The 19,240-nt window shown below is 41.5% G+C and overlaps 2 protein-coding genes across 8 annotated transcripts in view; one reads left to right on the top strand and one right to left on the bottom strand.

Moving 5' to 3' along the window:
- The first annotated feature begins 681 nt into the window (after positions 1–681).
- LOC129203651 (prolactin-releasing peptide-like) lies at positions 682–2,763 on the top strand. Its single transcript, XM_054818457.1, has 2 exons — positions 682–829; positions 2,585–2,763. Exons 1-2 carry the CDS (start codon positions 682–684, stop codon positions 2,761–2,763), a joined length of 327 nt encoding a protein of 108 aa, XP_054674432.1.
- A 1,779-nt stretch (positions 2,764–4,542) lies between these two features.
- The window catches only part of MYRIP (myosin VIIA and Rab interacting protein), a 239,194-nt gene continuing 224,496 nt past the window's right edge, over positions 4,543–19,240 (bottom strand). For 6 of the 7 annotated variants that reach the window (XM_054817522.1, XM_054817527.1, XM_054817523.1 and 3 more), the window contains 6 exons: positions 15,119–15,313; positions 10,919–11,080; positions 9,100–9,204; positions 8,944–9,004; positions 8,024–8,142; positions 4,543–7,317 (listed from right to left, as the gene is read on the bottom strand). In XM_054817522.1, coding sequence (XP_054673497.1) covers positions 7,285–7,317; positions 8,024–8,142; positions 8,944–9,004; positions 9,100–9,204; positions 10,919–11,080; positions 15,119–15,313 — 675 coding nt within the window. In that variant the 3' untranslated portion in view covers positions 4,543–7,284. The remainder of the gene's footprint in view (positions 7,318–8,023; positions 8,143–8,943; positions 9,005–9,099; positions 9,205–10,918; positions 11,081–15,118; positions 15,314–19,240) is intronic. The other variant, XM_054817526.1, reaches the window with a different exon arrangement.

Here is a 19,240-nt window from a genome sequence, read left to right as displayed (position 1 = left end):
ACCTGAGCCTGGGATCCTTCACCTCCTGGAGACGATTTTCCTGACTCGGCACCTTCTGTTCTGCACAGCCCTTCTCTCGGGGGGATTTCTCATCTGCTTGCATCTGGATGCATTTACAGGATTGGGACATCTGATGGTGGAAAACATAACTGGCAATAGTACTTTTGCATGCTAGCTGTGAAAGGGTGAGCGGACATGGGAGGAGCATTCCCTTTCAGTAAGCCTTTTTCATGCATTTAGATGTAAAGAGATCATGTAAAATGCAGATGTTGGACATATTTTACAAGTGAGGAAAGGATGATGCAGGAGGTAATGGCTAAAACACACTTTGGTGGCCAATGTCCATGGTCATACAGCAGGCCACACAGAAAGTCAGCGGCAAGCTCAGGGCCAGGACTCGTGTGTCGTGTGAAGCTGAGCCATGGGCTTTCACTGATGATGAGAAATCACTCAAGTTGCATGATTTACCTCAGTAGATGGCTCACTGAGCCTTTGCCTTGAAACAGAAATACCCAGGACATCCCCAGCGTCAGTGTTTCACAGAACTTAGTCATGAAATGACTCTGATGGATAGGAACACGCTGTTACAGTTGACACCTTCCTTCACCTTGAGAGCTTTAACTCATATGTGTTTCCCCATGTTCACTTTTCTCCTCACAGCCTTCCCACCACCACTCCATCATGTGGCATCCGATCTCGTGGACACCACGTGCCCAGTGGTCGCCAAAGCACTTAAAGCTGGCCACTGTCTATGTGCTGGTGCTCTTGGTATCGCTCAGCTTTGCTTCGGGACACAGCAGGCCATTTAAACATCAGATAGACAACAGAAGTAAGTACGAGTCTCACCTGATGGAATGCGATGAACTCCCAAATGGTGACCCCGTGGTCTCTGGTGCATCGAGGGATCAGGGTCGGGCTGTCAGGCAAAGTTCAACAGCAAATCCATGTGGGGGTTCTGTGGTAAAATAGGGGTGTAGGGTCCTGTACTTCCATTTACACTTGTAAGAGCATACACAGAACTTAATCACCTTCTCACAACCCTTAATTAGCCAAGGCAAATACTGTAATTTTTGATAAATACTAGAGGAGACACTAGTGTACAAAAGACTGACAAAGAAAATGTAAGGCAGTATATGTTGACTAGTTAAGCATCACATTTTCAGCTGTGTTCTGTAGACCTGTGATAGATCACAACTACCTCTATAGAGTAACAAGAAAGCAAGGGCCAGAAGCTTAAGTTTGCTTTACAGACATCTTCATTTCTGTCTGGAACCATGACTTGTCTGAAAGGCAGAATAGAAGTGGTTGAAGCGTCTCTATTCAGAGACGTCGTGAGGAACTGAGGCTGGCCAGGTGAAGGACAATACCACACGTCCCAAGTAAAAGCTAACACACAGTCCAAAAAATTTTTGAGAAAAATCTTTATCAGGAAATCTTCTCTTCCCCCAAGGAGCAAAGGCTGATAATTGTATGTGGATTGGGAGAGAGGTGGGTGTGGGGAGAAAGGCACATGGGCTCAGTGGCACACCATTCCCCCTTCAAAGAGAACTAGGGATGTGGGGAACCTCAGCTTTTAGGTACTCAGGTGAAAAAAAAGAAATTACTTGGGTTTTGGTGGACAGGAGGTATGTTAAATATTGTGTGGAAAGACTTACAAGACATAATTATGGAGAAATTCACAGCCAAAGTGGATTTTTTATTTTCTCTGTTCAAGCATCAAAATGCATAGGGGAAAATCCTGCTGCCTTGTCCAAGACTTTCATATGACTTAGATGATATATAATGCACTTAAATTGAAATTTATTCCTGTTCCTGATATTCATCTGCCTTTGGAATGATTTGGCATTTCCTGGGGGTGGCATCATCTCCAGCACTTTGTAGATTTTCCCTGTTGCTCTATCTTAGACTTTTAATACAACTGTACCCCTCTCCACACCTGCTCTAAAACTACACTAGACTGTAAAAATAAGTCAAGTACAAGTGCACTTCAGATGCATTAAAAGAAAAAAAAACCATCCATAAAAACAACTCCCTAAGTGAACAAGAATTCACTTTTAATGTTCACCTCTCACGTAGGAACCCCCTCTGCAATCCAGTGGATTTGTTCGCCGGTAGAGATACCGCCCCTGGTGCATACAGCAGAAGTGGAGGCTGGACAGTAGGACCTGCAGGACTTTAGCTGAGAGAGGACGGTTTAAAAGCGGCGGTATAGGGAGCTACTGTGGTCTTTCTGGCTGTAGGCTGCATTGTGATCTCTTGCAGGATTTGGATCAGTTTTAAAGCACACTGTGCCCTCCTGAATTGATGGGTACTTTGGCTTATGTTCGAATTGCAGGTTGCAGCCCAGGCTGATGAAAACTAATTTTGCATCTGAACCCTCTTCCCTTGGGCTCTACACATAGCAGGTGATCCTCAAAGGCACTAGAAAATGCGTGTCTGCCTGCAGCTTTTCCCCTTGTTTTTTCTTTTTTTTTTTTTTCTTTTTTCTGGGATACAAATAAGCTGTCTAACACCCTCCAGATGTTCAGGAAATGCTGCCTTTAAGTACAGTGGTAGATGCTTCACTGACTGCTTTGAATTCCAGGTCCTGAGATCGATCCTTTTTGGTACGTGGGCCGTGGCGTTCGCCCCATCGGTCGGTTTGGAAAGAGGCAGCTGAGAGGCAGCCGTGGCAGCCTGAGGCCTCTGAGCAGGCACCGGGATTTTGTCTTGAACGCTTTGTGGGAACAAAAAGTGTCGGACACAGAAGACAAGGACTGGTGATTCCCATTCCCCCAGGCGGTGACCCAGCCCCTGCCCTTTGAATTGCACCCTCCCCTGCACCTCAGATCTCCAGTTCTGCTTTTGCCTAGCAATCCCATGCTGCTCTCCTTTCTGCTCCTTCTGCAAGTTCCTTCAAAAAGAAACGTATTCAGGGTGCAGGTAAAAGACAATGCATGGACACTAGCACCGAGTGCACCCATAGCTTATAAAAATGTTTCTTTGTCTTATATCCCCACCAATCCCTTGATGCTGTTTCACTGTAACGTCAGGTTTATCCAAAACCCACACAGCTTTTGTGCTGGGATTTAAACTCTGCAGTGTTAAGTGTATCATGAAGCCTTCCTGTCATATTTCAAAGTCAATGGCTGTTGATATGTAAAAATAAAAACCAATGATTTGAAGAAAGAAAAAAGGCTCTCACTAATTTTTAACATACCTACATTAATGGTCTGAAATGCTGGCGCTCTGCGTGTAGTTTTTATATAGATTGTTAGCATCCACTGGTAGGAATGTAGCCCTGAACCACCCACTGCCTCTTTATGATTCCTCCTGTACTGCTGGAGAGATATATTAATGAACAAAAAGGAGCTCCTATCAAAGATAAGTATTTTCTCCCTGCTGAAGAAAAAACCATAAAATTGGCTAATTAAACTCTTCAGAGTGGTTTTGTGCCTACTGCATGTAATCACGCACCATTATCCAAAAGGGGCAAGGGCCTAAACTAGCTGATTCCCTTTGAAACAATGTAGTTGTTTGGTACGTACATTATCTGATCAAGCTAAAGTCACTCTTTGAGGATCACAAGCAATTTACCATCTACTACATTAGTCCACATCAATAACCCTGGGGTTGTGGCTCAATACTCATGTTTGCCATGGTAGTTAACTTTGTTATATTCAGTTTATAAGAAGTATTATTTACAATATGTTTAATCTTGATTAATAACTATTACCAGCGATAATATTCAAATGCAGTTTGATCTGTGGCTTAAGTCTATATCCAAAAAAAAAAAAAGATATCTTACAATTTAGCTAATGACTGACAGTTAAATCCAGGCCATGAATCATTCTGCTGAAGAAAAATTAGAATGAACTTGAATTTCTAGTTGTGCTTTGTTGGAATTACTACTAAAATTTAATAGTGGTTGAATTAATCATTGCAGATAATTTAACCCTTTCTTTCTCTTTGTGAATGGTCTGTCATCAAGGAGTGGATTTCTATTATAATAGTTACTCCTATTTATAACACAAGATATAGCACCCAAAGTGTTACTTAAAACAAGCTAGTTTAAATGAATGTCCTCATGGTGGAAAAAATATGCTGATAAAGAAATATTTTGATCAGCATTCATTGCATATGACTTTGGAAATACTAGACTATCAGCCAGCTTCTTGGTCAGTTTGTCGTTCTGTAGCGATCCCAGTGAGAGTTAGAGGAACTCTGCCTGAGAAATTCTGTTTGAGGTGGTATTTCGCCCAAAGATTCAACAGTTTGGAGATGACTCACCATCAAACACTCCTAACAGGATCCCTCCCACCACAGCCCCAGGGGAAAAAAGTCTGAACCGAGTGCGTTAACGCGTGTTCCTCCCCTCAGCTGACCAAGGTAATTCTGCGGAGTTGCAAGTCTACTGGGTTTAACGGGAGATGGGTCATTTGTGGACGTACCTGAGCGCTGTGCGCGGCAGCATGCTCTGCGCGCTTCCTGGCCGAAGGGCAGATAAATCCAAACAACAGAGAAGAACTTTTGGTTTTTCTTTATGAATCAAGTCCTTGAAAAGGCATTCTTTTCATAAATTGCTTTTACTCTTTTATAATTTCTCTTGACAATAATTCTCGGTGAGTATGCAGATAACAACAACAAGGCAAGCTTAATATTCACTCAGACTTAATCAAATAGATCATATAGTCTTCATTTTACCCATTAAAATATTTTCATTTATAAAAATTAATCTAAATATAAATATTAACACTAAAGATTGAAATCACTTGATGACAAAATAATTCTTTGTGTGCTATAACGTATGCTTTTATGATTTTTTTAAAACAGTAAATTATATCTCTGCACGTATTTGGCACAATAAACATTTGTAAAAATTCAAATGCCTTATAGCAGATGGGCTTTTTTTTTTGCTTTTTTTTTTTTTGCAATGCCTACACAGTACACATTTTTCTGTCAAAGACTGAATATTTTAACATTGTAACACGATAATAGTTGCTTTTCATGCCTCTTAAGGAAAACAACCTATTCCAAACTTTATTGGCTTATTTAAATCACACTAACAGAACAAAAGCCAAAGAGTTATTCTATTAAAATTAGTCATTTCTGTATTGATATTACATACACAATATTAGTTATTATTTATTAGACGAATATGTAGACCAACCACCATTAATGACATTTCATAACACGCATACCTGCATAAACCAGAACCTGGGAATGTATTGTATACATACACAAGAACAGTCAAGGAAGGGGGAGGAGACTGGATAACAAAAAAATTACTAGGCATCCTACTCTGTTTAATCTCCTTTACTGGATTGCATATATAAATAAAATCTATTTGTTTTATATATATATTTATATATTAAACAGAGTGGACCAAATTCTGCCCTCACATCTGTGCAAACCAATTCCAGAGAACCAGTATTGTGTGAGAGTAAAAGAAGGCATAATTTCACGCAGAATAAACACAGTGGGTCAGATCTTGGGCAGATGGAAATTCCTCGAAGGGATGGAGCGACACTTATGTGTTCTGGGTGGGAGGATGGTTGTATTTATTCCAAGGGTTCCTTACATGCAGCTGGACATCAGCTCGATGCCAAACATGGGTGGTAGATTTGCAGCTGGCACTGTTTATCCGACTGTCCCATCCAGCCATTCCTTACCTTCCCCATCTGCCTGCCTAAATCCAGCCTAGTCAGGAAATTTGCCCATTTCTGCTCAATATTTGCCCAACCATAGACATTTCATGGCCTGGTGGCCCAGGGGACTGCCGTCCTGCCGCACGGCAGGTAACACACAGCCCTCTGCTCGTGGATGTTCGCTGGGAGTGCGGGGAAAGGACCAGCTCTCCCCCTTCCCCGGTACCCACCGCTCTGGGGAGAGCTCAGCCCTCCTTAATGCTGAGGGAAACTTGCCAGCCCGTGGCCTCCTCCCCAGCAGTCTCACATCAACCCAGCCTGCATTTGGGTACCTGCTCTGCTCTTTGTGTGGAAGATAAGGGATTCACTGGCTTATCACCTCCTCTACCTCCTTTGTGTTCTTTAGAGCAAAAAGTACCACAAATTGGCAAGGTCTTCCCTAAAAAGGGTGAGATGCACACTCTGTAAGCAGCATCTTCCTTCCTGGCCATCTGATCCAGGGCCTTCCAGTTTGGCTCACTTTTCAGAGGTCTCAAGAAATGAAAGAAGAAATTTTACTATTCACAATCCAATGGTAGCGGGGTGCACACGGCAGCAGGGACAGGCCCCAGCTACTCCACGTGGGCTACGGACTAGTAAAGGAAGAGACGTCTGGGCTACATTTCCACCCTCCTCAGAATAGCCAGGAAACTGCAGAGGGGAATCTCCTACAGGTTGCAGCCACCCTACAACCACCAGCCAGTCAGCAGAGATCTCATCCACAATGCTTTTACCTTCTTTTTCCAATCTTAAAAGATTTAGTCAGAATTTATTTTGAACTACAGCGTGGTTGGACGCCACCAAGCAGACAATGCTACCAAGACGAACGAGACATACAAAGGTGTGGGTTTCACAGCAGTGTGCAGATATTTCCAGACGCCAGGATCGTAACCCGACAGACACCTGGTCCACATGTGCTGCCACCAATTCACGGTTCAACGTGACATCCGTGTTCCCCCTGCTGCCAAGAGCAAAATACCTGGCTCTGGAGCTAGAGCATTAACTCTGCCAAAGGTAGAGTGAACAGAGAAGTCTTTGCACATCGCATCTCCTCCTACAAACCCTGTCAAAACTTCCACTGACTCACTGGGAGCAGAGCTAGGTACGCCGATTCTCCACTCCCACCACACAGCTGAAAAGCAGCGTACGCTGCACAGAGTTGTTCTTATTGCTCAACAAGAGGGATGCCTTCGTGAACAGTAAGAGGCCAGCAAATATGGATCACAGGTCTGCTTTGTTCTTTCTTTTTGTACGAAATATTGGCCTATAATTATGATTGACTGAGTCTACAAAAACATACTGCAGTTTAAAGACGACATACTTTAGTACAATCAATGGGGAGAAAAAGTGCATCTTAAAATGTGGAGCCTTGCTTTTGAAACTCAGCATCTTTTCTAGAGTCTTGTGAGAACTTTAAGGCAGAGTTTCCTTTAGCAGACCACAATGCTGAAGACTTGGACAGCTTTCTCAGTGAGGTATCCAAACGAAGCCCTATAACTGAGGCATTGTGGGTTCTTGAGGGTCCATTTTCAGCTGGACATACACAATGGCTGTTAAGTAAAGGCACTCTAGTGTACAGCCTTAGGCAGTGTGTTATTGGCAGTAGGGAGGTGTAAATTTAGTACATCACAGCAGATCCTATAGCAGGTTCCTAGAACAGAGAGAGACAGGAAAGGAAAAAAAAAAAACCATGAGCAAAACACAAACCAAGCTTGCTGAAGCTTCTAGGGAGCCAGGTCCTTCCCCTTCTCACCTCCCTGCCTATTTTCCACATATCTAGTGGCAGACAGCTTTTGGGAGAGTCAGCTTTTTTCCTTATCCCTCTACAGCTGCTCTAGAAGAAATGACTGACAGCTGTATGGTGAAGCATATTTGTTCAAACCTTGCAGAGCCGATGCAAGGCCTATCTACCCCTTAAATTCCATGCAGGCAACCTTTGAACATTTCTCAAAAATTAGTGAGATTCAAGGTGACTCTCACCTGCTGAGTTACAGTGTGCAGCTGGTTCTGTAAGGGTCTGGTTCAGAAGTCTGAATTGCAGGGGACCACTAATTTATTTTATTTTACTTTTAAAATAAGGGTAGCACATTCCTGGAGACCAGTATACAGCCAGAATACATTCACACAGGCTGGCATTCAGGACTGCACAGCTGCTATACTACAGCATATAGTCAGACAGCTTCCGAGGACACTGGTCGTATTTGTTCAGAGCTGCCTCAGTGCTCTCTATTCTTTTTCCTCAAACTATTAAGAGAAGTTTTGTGAAGATGGTGAAATATAGCTGCCGACACAGGTACCGCTATCTCTCTATTTACTGCTTTCAACAGCAGTTCTAAAAACATTTGTTATGAGTTTACCATTAAGTCCTTGGCAGTGCTTTTCCTCTCTTTAGTTCTTTGTGTTAGAGATCCTTGAAGCATGAAGTTTCTGTTAAACGTTCTGACAGTGGTAACTGGAGAACCATCTATTTTTTCACCTGGGAAAAATACAGAAAGGGAGATTTTTCATGTAACAGATTGAAGCAGATGTAACAACACTTCTGAAGAGTCACAGCTCCTAGAGAGATAAAACTTCCCCTAAGACGTATGAGGAAAGCTGGATTTAATTTAAATGAAAAACAGCAGGCTACGAGACTCCAAATTTATTAAAGTTTGAGGCCGTGTCAATCAGTGGAATTACACAAGAGTAAAACAAGAGTAATGCAAGGTGAAGCAGGCCCTAGAATTGTCAGAGATTAACCACTGTGGGGTTAAAAAAAAAGAGAAAACATGAAAGAAAAAAGCACTTTATTTTATAAAGCCAATTCACAGCCGTATCCTAACGTACCAGCAACATCGCTGAGCCATATCACATGGACTGAAATCAGCAGACATAGGCTTTAAGAAAGCAACGGTGGGTTGTGGCAACTGGCTTTTAGTAATTAAACACTGTGACTGCCTGAGCCTCACAGCCTAACCCCAGGCATGCCAGACTAGCAGCGTCCCTGCTGCAGGATAAATATTCAGCATTTCTCATTTTGCTTTTCCCAGCCTTCTGCTTCTGCTCCTATTAATTTGCCACTGTCACAACTTCCATGGAAAGAGAAAGTGGTGATGCTTTTTAATGTGACAAATGGGTACTTTATGTAATGCAAGTACAATGGGAAGTGAGGAGGGTGGACGTGTTTAGGCTTTCTCTGTTCATTTTATAACTTAATCTTTCCCGTTTTGCTGAACTGTACATTACATTGAACCTTATAAAGACAGACTCTATAATGTACGTAACAACTTAAGTGCACCTTTTATTGGTGGAGCTGGAAGTTTTCTCCTCTGCTGTCTCGATGTGTCTATTGTATGCATCTGTAAACAACACATATGTATTACTCAACTCCATTACAGCAAAAGAGGCAAGGCTTCCCCAATGTATTTTTGAATACTACATAATGTTCTGGCACCTGGTTTGTTTGCTTTTGATCCCGTTTCCTTGTCAGGCGAACACATGGAGCCACGTTCAAGCCTGCAACAGTGAGAGCTGATATTCTGCTCTCAATATCTGAAATCTTCAAAGAAAATAAAAGAGAGAGACAGACAGATGGGGAGGGGGAAAAAGAAGTTTTAAAATTACTGTGGATGCCACTACTAAAATATATCCCTCCCCCAGTCAGATTCTCTTTAATCAAAAAATATTAACGGATGGCTAACTTCTTCAGAAATTCTGACACTTTCCTGTATTCTTTAGTCCTAATGTTAAAAAGGGCTTAATTTGTTAGTAAAGATGCAGTAAAAGAACAATCCAACCTACCGTGTGACTCCAAGGAAGAGGCATTTTTACTGCTTTTGAGAAAGAAAACAGAGGAGAGAAAACCCCTGTCTGCCATTTCCCAGTTACCTTTAGCTGCATAATCCCAAGTTCATTCAAGCTGTGTTTTTAAAGGCTACATTCAAAGAATGACTTTGTGGCACACATTTCCTAATTCAAAATTAATTTCATGCACACACAAGGTACATCCTCCGTCACAAAATCTAAACATTTGATCTTACATATTTATCATTTACCTGCATACGTATGTTAAACACAAACATGCATAAATGCAGGTTACACACTATATAAAAACACTCAATGGAAAACAAATTGTTAGGAAAAACAAAAGTCCAAGAAAGCAAACATCTGGGGGGAAAGTCAGCTGATGTTGAGACTAGAGGAAACAAATGTTGCCAAAAGGGAAAGAAATGTCAGAGAAGTCAGACATATAACCTGACTCCTGAATCACGACGACACCTGAAGCTGCCCACCCTGCACAAGACCTTCAGTTGGCCTCTTGGTCATCCTCCTTGCATAGCTTAGGCCTCTCTCCTCCTCACATCTCACCCCCATTAACATATTTATCGTAAAATAATGACTGAAGCCAACAAAGCGTCACTGCCAGTTTGCCATCTAGTGCAGCAATGCACTTCTGACATCAGAGAGATGTCAGACTCTCAGATCTTTGCTCAGTCCTAAATCGAGCATGCTACCACTGAGTAAAACCACCAGGCGCTTCCCATTAAAGGCCGGCACAGGCAGGTCAGAGTACCTCGCCTGGTACAGACCCGTCAGTGAAACCACTGGCAGTGAGTTGCTAGCAGCATTATCCCCGCGGGGTCTGGCAGCGTTACCTCGTTCAGCTTGTAGCACCACATCACCGTGTTCTCTTCTGAGCCCCAGACTTTCTGGAGCCTGCTAGAGAGACACTAGATCGCAGCCCACAAGAGCAATTGCCTTTTTGGCCACGGAAGTGTGCTGCTTAGTGGCTAAATCCCAAGGCAGGCTTGCAAGTGCTGGGCTCTGTGTCTGGCTGCCTTTGGCCTTTTTCGGTAGAACGGTACCGACACTAGCTTCTTTTATAAAGTACTTTACAATCCACTGATTAGATAAACTGCCTAAGACTGTATTTTGCAGCCTGACAACAGCCACACGTGTGACACAGAGTGCACCACGTGAGCTGCCTGGGAGCAAGGAGCAGGTTCAGTATTAGTGTTGCAGGAACGGGCTGTTGCACTCCTATGTCCGAAAACAAGCTGGGGGAAGAAACAAACAAATACAGCACATCTGGCTGGGCTGAGGTACGCATCTCGGTTAGGCTTTGCTCAGCTCCTGTGATGCAGTCAGCATCCTTGGATCATGACTTCACTGTGGTACAAAAGAATATTGAAAATAAGTGTGCACGGACAAAAGGTAAGCGCTAGGCAAGGCAGCGTGAAACTTGCAGGTAAGGGAGGAGCTGCTGTCCTCACCTGAAGCTCCGCGTGATGAACCTGGGCGGCTGCTGTGGCCACCTGATCCTCCAGATTGGCCAGCTCAGATTCTGCCGTAATACTGTTGATCTTGCGTGCGGCGTCCTCCAGGTTGGTCAGCTGCCCCTCCAGCCCGTACACCGTGCTGGCTGTCAGGTACACCTGCAGGGCCAAGGCAGGGAGAGGTGGCAGCGATTTCTGTTTTGTGGGCACGGAGGTTTGAGCAAACCGCATCTTCCACTATGCCTTTGAGCTTCCCTCCTTGCTAACCCACTACTGGGAGACTTACCTGGCAGGGGAAAGTCACAGGGGGATAATCTGAAAACACACATCCACAAAGAGAAGGGAGGTGGGAGGTGGCTGAGCTCCAAATTTCATAGGTGCTACAACAGTATTCCAAAACAGATTTGTTCCAGGTTCACCAGCAAAAAAAAAAAAAGCTGAAAGGCTTGCTTTTTTATTTTTGATATACAATTGCATAACAAAACTCCTGAAGTCTACAAGCGGAAGTCAACAGATCACACCTCATGTAAAGCTGTGTTTATTGAGACATGCCTCATGCCTTCTGGCAATCAAAACTCCGTAACAATAACTGTTCAGGAGCGTATGGTTATTAACTTCTTATAGAGTAACTGTGCTTACATGTACAACACAATTTTCCATCCCATTCTGCTCTCACCCAAATATACAGCAGCCAAACCCCTCCCACCTCCTGGCCACTTGGAGTGAATCTGTGGGGGGTCGATAGACTTATATGGGCCACAGAAAAGAGAACAAGAGAGTTTATCATTTAGAGATCTTCCCTAAAAATAAACAACTTTTAAATATTTTGACCCACCTACAGTACCTCTGATAACTGCAAGTAAAGGTTTCATTTCCTATTCAGCTACTCAGAGGAATAATTCATGACAGACTTTTATGTGTTTCTTTTATTTCACAAAGAAATCTAAAGGTACACGGCTGGATGGAGGTCTCTGGTTTATAGAAAAGGGTAATTTTTGAGCACTAGCTTTTGACATCTGTGCTTAAAATTGTGCAGACCCATGCAAAAATACCGCACCTTCTGCCTATTTACTAGATAGCCAAGAGACTGTTTCCATGAGGGTGGTAATAGCACAGTGGAAATGAAGTATATATTCTGATTTTCTCCACTGGCAGCCTCACTCACTCTAATAGCAGTAAAGACTGTGGTGCTACAAAACTAGCATGAATTAAACATATTCTGTGTGACTTCTTGGTTCAAGGGGCAGGCAAACAGGATCTGAACCAGATCCTTCAGCAAATACCTTCACCTCATACCTGTTTTGCACTCAATTCGTTACATCTGCCCGCAATTCCTAGATCACGCAGTCCTTTGACATAACAGGTATTCAAATAATTTCTGGCCATGCTGTGACTTTAGGGATCAATAGTGGTGGAGAATGACTAGATTAAGATTTAAGTAAGTGTTTCCTTTTCATTATTTTTTATTTCATTATGATTTCTTAATTGCTTACAAATATTTTTTTTCTTTGTATCAGTTGTTTCAAAGCATAAATGCATATACATTTTTTTTAAGTATGTGACTTTGCTAAGAAACAAATTTGCTAGGTCTTGTATGAACTGCATCTTTTAAGACCACAGTCTAACTGCAGGCATGAAATCTTTGAAAAATGTACCTAGAACAAATAAGTGATCTGATTTAACATCTTTGCTGAAGTACTGAAAGTGGACCATAAAGTTAAAGCGCTGATTTAAATGGAAATGTTCCTGCTCTTGTGGGTTTTAATTATTCTTTCCATTCATTTAAATGATACATCTTTGTGGTGTAACATACCACAGCCACTTCAGATTAAAAGGTGATTTTTTTAATTTCCCTATCATGTCTAAAAGCTCAGAGAAAGAAGAAAAAGGAACATTAGGAACAGAAATATCTTTAGAAAGTTAAAGAAAACATGCATTTAAATGCTGTGCCAAAATTCTTTGCACAATAAGTTGTACTTTTCAAGAGGGGAAAAAAAATAATCTAAAGAAAATAGGACTGATAGAAAAATGTGGGAAGGGAAGGTCATCAATGTCTTTGTAACTCAAACTACATTTGTTAAATTTTAGTTTTACTGAACATTTTCCAGCTAGATCTAAACAAAAGATTTTTCTAAAGAATATTCTCTTTACCTGAACAATTGTTGTGCTTCCAAACAGCAATAGGGTACTTGCAGGTCTCCACTAAATTATGCCCTTATGCATACATTCGCGTTCAGATTGTGGAGACTTACTTTACTACCATTTAGTTATGCACAGCTCCCATTAAAAACTGCCCAAGCTTGTGCTGGTACAGGTGGCCCTACATTCTCCCCCCTGCTGTGTGCACGGTCCCCGAAACGCTACAGAGAGCAACAATGAACAAAGTGTCTATATATATACCCAGATCCTCTTCCAAAATTTGCTGCAGAGAGGATATGCTGCACACAGAAATGCCCCCAGCTGCACCTGGAAAAGTTATGGATTCCTGGATTTCTAAAGGCTCTTTAACTCTGTTATGGTGGTAAAATCTTGAAACCATGAAGTTTTGCCATCTATTTCAAATCCTGTGTAGGGCAGAGAAAGATGTAGCGTGGGGACACAGCAAGGCTGGGCTGGACACCTGAATTATCCAGGGAATTGAGAGAAGCTAAACTAGGGACATGCTGCAAGGAAAGCGATGCCACAGCACGAAATGCTCTGCCTCAGCACCCAGCCTCTGCTCAGTGAGAAATGCTCGGTCCAAACGAAATGACTAGGGGCCATGGCACCACAGATGCCAAAGCTCCACAAGGATGGGAGAGATCGTCGGAGTGTAATTGGGGAAATAAAATGCACCTCAGATAGTTCACAACACAGTTCTCCACAGAAAAAATGTGGGAGGAACTCTCCCCAAATTGTTCTCTGTCCTCTTGAGGAGTTTCTTAGTCTTTTCTACAGGTGTGGTCCAGCCTGGACTTGGATTTTCCTTCTGTATTCACTCTCCTGAAAAAGGTATTCTGTGGTGTGTGGAGTAAGGATCCTTCAGTATTTCATGGGGGAGAAAATCTCCATCTACCTACTTCTATTCTTCTGAAAAAAAATTAATCGAACTCAACTAGAAGTTGTGGGGGTGCGTTTGTCATGTACGAATGAAATGAGCATCGTGGTAGGTGGCATGAGGAAGGCACTTTGCTCGCCAGAAGCTCAAGGTACACCCTTCTCTGGGAGGGCTCTGGAGAAGACAGGCCCAGTGGCAGGAGTGGCTGGCATTGCCATGAATTATCTCCTCCTCAGCCCCCAGCCTGGGGCTGTTGTGGAAGTGCGTTTCTGTGAAGGAAATGGATTTTATCGCCCAAGAAGAGATTCTGTCTTTGAAAATTTCCTGGGGGTAAAGAAAACCAGGATCTATTTTCTTGAATTGATCAGGATGTTATAATGGGACAGCCCAGATTCCTACGAGATCTTTAAAAGCTCCTAATGAAGGGAAAAATCACTGAAATGTAATCAGTTAAATGTGGGAAGAAGAGAAAATCGAAAGTTACAAGTGTACCAACTCCATTAAGTGGATGCACAAAAATTTCCAATGAGTAGTGACTTCCCTCTATGATTCAGCATTACGCTTTTCCTTGCAGATGATGGGTACTCACGAAAAAAGGATGAGTGATTCGGACGTGGCCAAACAGAAATGTTTAATTTGGCTTCTCCAGCCTGCTCTTTTTAACAGTGCAGCAGGCAGCTCCGGCTCCCTGGGTGCTCACGGCAGTGTGCCGGGAAAGCGCGGGTGGAGGAAGAGCTCCTCTGCTTCTCTGTGGGAGTGGGGACGTGCTTTCCCTACCCGTCCTTACAGTAATGAGGCTGTGCTGGGACTTGGAGACGTGCGGTGTCAGCAGGGCATGGCGCAGCTGCACAGCCACACAGGTCTGGATGGCTGAAGTTAACTTTTGAGATAGGGATGCTAAAATTGTAAAACCCAACACATCCAACTCTCCCCCTCCTCCAAATGTTTTAAAGTGCACATTAAAAAAAAACAAACACCCAAGAACACAGCTGCGTACCCCTTTGAAATAGGATTTTTTTCTTCTGTTTGCATATTTAATAACCCAAAATTAATTCTGAACATCCACTGACACTGCCTACACGCCTTCCCTTTCCAGTTGTCACACAGAGGTACATTTATTCACACACGTGACACTTTCACATACTGATTCTTGTTCTTACATTTTCTTCCAGTGTAGTGAGCTGTTCATCGAGTCTGACGGGGTCCGTTCCCAGTGGGAATGTCCCTCTGCCTCTGTCCTGAACGTCAGCTGGGAAATCGCAGGGATCAGTGGATTCCGCTATCAGTTCTTCAGTGGCATTGATGACTTTCAGGACCTCTGTAGATATGTTGCAGAGAGAGACAGCAGAGTACTTCTGTTTTGTTACAAGAGTAGACAGAGAAAACAACAGCATTAAATTAGCACAGAGGGGTAATATGTAAAACCACCTTGCTAACAGCTGTAGCTTTAGGCATGCTAAAACAAAATACCCGGCTAACTGCTGTGAACAGACACAAGAACTGTGTGATGAGATTCTACTTCTCTTTTTCTCCCTCCCTTTTTCACATACGTGCAGTGACACAGCACGCAAAATAACATACACACACAATTCTTCCACAACACAATTTCTACTGGAGGGATGGTACAAATCTTATTCCTAAGGAGCAGACAAATATCCAGCTTTAAAATCCAAGTGAGCTAGATAAGGCTATTTTTGCAATAGTGTTTTAAACAGGTTTTAAAACACAGTCTTCCTTTTTGGGTATTGGCAAACAGTTGTGGAATCATCTGTCTCCATATCCACAGGAGCTATCGCATTGCAGCCACAAACATGGGAGAGCAATCTTCAGCAGCCCTATTAGGATGGTATGAATTATATGATAGCCCAAAAAAACAAAGGTTGAGCTGTAGTAAACACTTGTATCTTGATTGTTTAAAATTTCAATTTATCTTTTTTAATATTTATGAAATAAATTATATCAAATACCAAGAAAAAGCATGCAGTTTTATCCATATTTTTTTAAAATAACCGTAAGCCTTTTTGTCAGTGTTCCTGATTTGTAATTTGTAATTAACTATCCTGATTCTGATGACTCTCATGGAGCTTCAGGATTCAGGACAACTCCTCTGATGGCAATAAAATTTCAACTGATGTGCCCTCAAGCATGAAGCTCAACATCCAAACTATACAGCTTGGAGATTGAGCCAAACCTTGTTAAAGCCAATACAAATACCGTCATTGAATTTATGTGCAATACCGTTAGTGTTGCTTTGCCTAAAAGAAAATGTGGGAAGTTTAAACCCATATTTAATTCATTCCTCAAACCTGCAAATACTTATGCATGTGAATTAGGGGCCCACCCATCCATAAATTTTTCCACAAATAAAATACCTGAGGATCAAAACTGAGGAAACAGACTGTCTTTGGGTTCTATATAGTAAATACCATAGTACAGGAAAGTATAACTGATAGTCTGCATGTTATGTAAACACTGGATTAAACAATATGTCAGCTGTCCTCCCAGGCAGGATAAAAGAGAAATAACGTTCCTTTGCTTCACACAAACTCTAGTGGGCTTAACTGGAAAACTTCTTTTATTACCTCTTTCCTGTAATCAGCTGTTCATTTTTATGTTAGATAAGACTTTTACTGAAAAACTACTTTTTCAGCAGCGTGTGCTCAATTGTTCTGTATCAATACATTAAGGCATCTTTAGCACTGTTAGTTCTCCGAATTACAAGAAATAATTAGATACATGAGATTAAAGAGAAGGAGAACAAAGCAAATACAGCGTGCTACAGCACACAGATCTTTAGCTTGTTAGGACAGCCAACATGGCCCCGAACAAGCAGGCCTTGGGCTCTCTTACGGAGAACAAATACTTGAACCCCATGAACAGCCTACTGTTTTTTCCATTTATTTTCACAAGTGCCAATTAGGTTAAAAACAGATCAATAATTTTATAGGACAGAAGGGGAAATCAATGTTACTTTGTTTTATTATTTGCTTTCACAAGTACCTAATTCTTATCCTATTCTATGAGTAGCAGACAAAAAAGGATAAAGGCCAGACACTACATTTTCTTCATCATCTTCGCTGATGTATGCTCTCCATTTCAAGAACTGTAGCCTCACTTTAGTGTTCATTATTTCTTAAATTTTTTATTATCCCTTGTAGCTAATGATGGATTTCCAAAAAAGATTAAATAAAATTAGAAAACGGTGTTCTTACATGAGAATCCATATTGGCATTTATTACAGACCAATTACTGCAAAACAGGTTTTCTGTTTTTTGTTTCCCTGGTGAAGTGTTCTGTGATAGGAAGCTTTTATGAAATAAAAATTTTGAGTAAAATACTCTACTTTCTCAATAGGTAATGGATAGGGGAAGAAAAGTTCAACGAGAAAGAAATGTCATTTTTAGCTTTTCTAGAATTTTGAGGTAAGTTCTTAGTGCCAGATGCTGTTTGACTTTTAAAACCAAAGATTTGCTTCACATTAAATGTTGCACAAGGCAGATAGATGAATGTTCATAAAATGTTTGCATCAATGAACGTACCTCAATCCTAGCTTGCAGATTATCTGGACACAGGAGTCACAACATTAAAGCTTTTCAGCTTTTCAAGCTCGTGAAACATCTGCTTTTATAGTATAACAAGGATACAGCACTAGAGTTTAAACACTGTGAAGAAATATATGGCATGCAAATGTGATTTTCCTTAGAGTAAATCTGAAGAGTAGATCTCCCAAGACTTCAGAGCACAAGCAATATTTCAATGTATTTAAATCTAAACTTTGTGAAAGTTTTCTGCTAACAGGTATTTAGAACTCAGCTTTGCCCTGGGCTGCATTTTACAGAACAGTAAGAAGAGATTAATGTCTGCCCAAGGGAGACATAAAATAAACACGTGGGGAGTTCAAGGGTTCTCAAATTGGAAAAATTGGATACTCAGTTAATGGTTTTGCATGTTATTGCCTCTTTTTTTGAGCAACTGTCAAAAGCTGTTAAAACAGCTTGGACACTTTGCAAACCTAGTGGGTTACTCTAGATATAATTATTTAAGATGTGTGAGGAGAAAAAAAAAATAAAGAAAGAAAAAAAAAAGAATTAAAAGAAGAAAAAGTATCCTGGAGTTTCAGTGCTTCACCATCCTGTCCCCTCCCCAACCGCCCACGTCAAACTTAGGAGTTATGAGGTTCTATAAAAATCACCTAAAATTCACAGACACGCGCGTACCAAGATCATCCTGGTAGGTGGACATTTCAAATTGCTATAAAGACCTCTTGGCTGTCTAATTTATCTTGCCCTTGCAGGAAAGGTCATTGTTAACACCTGTAAGGGATTCAAAGAGACAGCTATCATGCCATGATGAAGTCTCTCCCATCTGTCTTGTCAAGCAAGTCAAAGAACTAATATGGATGTGATAGACGCAGAAAGCAATCTCTATTACAAATATCTAGCACAGAAAAGCTAAGTGCAACCATTCTTCTCAAAACACTGGGATGTATTCTGATTTCAATTGTGCTTCCCCTACTTCTGGATTAACACCAACCCTTCTAAATGAAATCGATGCAGCTGATCCAAACTTGAATTTTTGTACTGGTCATGAGAATCTCATTTTTTACTGAATTTGAGATTAAGAGGTTAATGGAACAAAGAAAACACAAATTTATCCTTCTTATGATAATTAATGTCCACGCTCACAAATACGTTAAAGAGACAGTCAAAACAAGATGTTCAATTTCCCAAGTTCTTTGTGGAAGAGTTTTCAAACCAATGAAATACTAAAAAAGTGTGTGTGTGCGAGCACATATACATGTATGTGTGCCTGTGTGTATTGAATATAACAAACAGCATCTTGTAAAACTTCTTTACTGTCATTTCTATGTGTGGTTGGACAGATGGAAAGGATTCCTGTTTTGCTGAAGATAATGTTTCAGTGGTCTAAGCTAGCTCTTGCTGGCTGTTAGCCATTTCCCTCACTTCTGCTGTCTCTTTCTTTTCCCTGCTGACGCTGCAGATATTTCCTTTGTTTTTTTTATTTAAGGATGCTACACTGGAAGGTGCTTTATATAGGTAACGGAAGTAAAGCAGGTAGATAAAACTGAAGCAACGTAAGTGTCCAAACTGCTTAGAGTAGGTGAGCATTAAGTCCTTGTATGCATCTCAGCAGTCTATGACATCTCCACATCATTTCCTTTGCATGAACATTATTGCTTTTATTTTTAATACTCCTAAAGTTGTTAAGTTCTCCAACACTTGAACTAATTTCTTCTCCACAATGCACTCAACCATTAGCAT

Source organism: Grus americana, chromosome 2, assembly GCF_028858705.1.
Source record: "Grus americana isolate bGruAme1 chromosome 2, bGruAme1.mat, whole genome shotgun sequence".
In the NCBI taxonomy this organism is placed as follows: domain Eukaryota; kingdom Metazoa; phylum Chordata; class Aves; order Gruiformes; family Gruidae; genus Grus; species Grus americana.
This window is presented reverse-complemented; position numbering and strand designations above follow the sequence as displayed.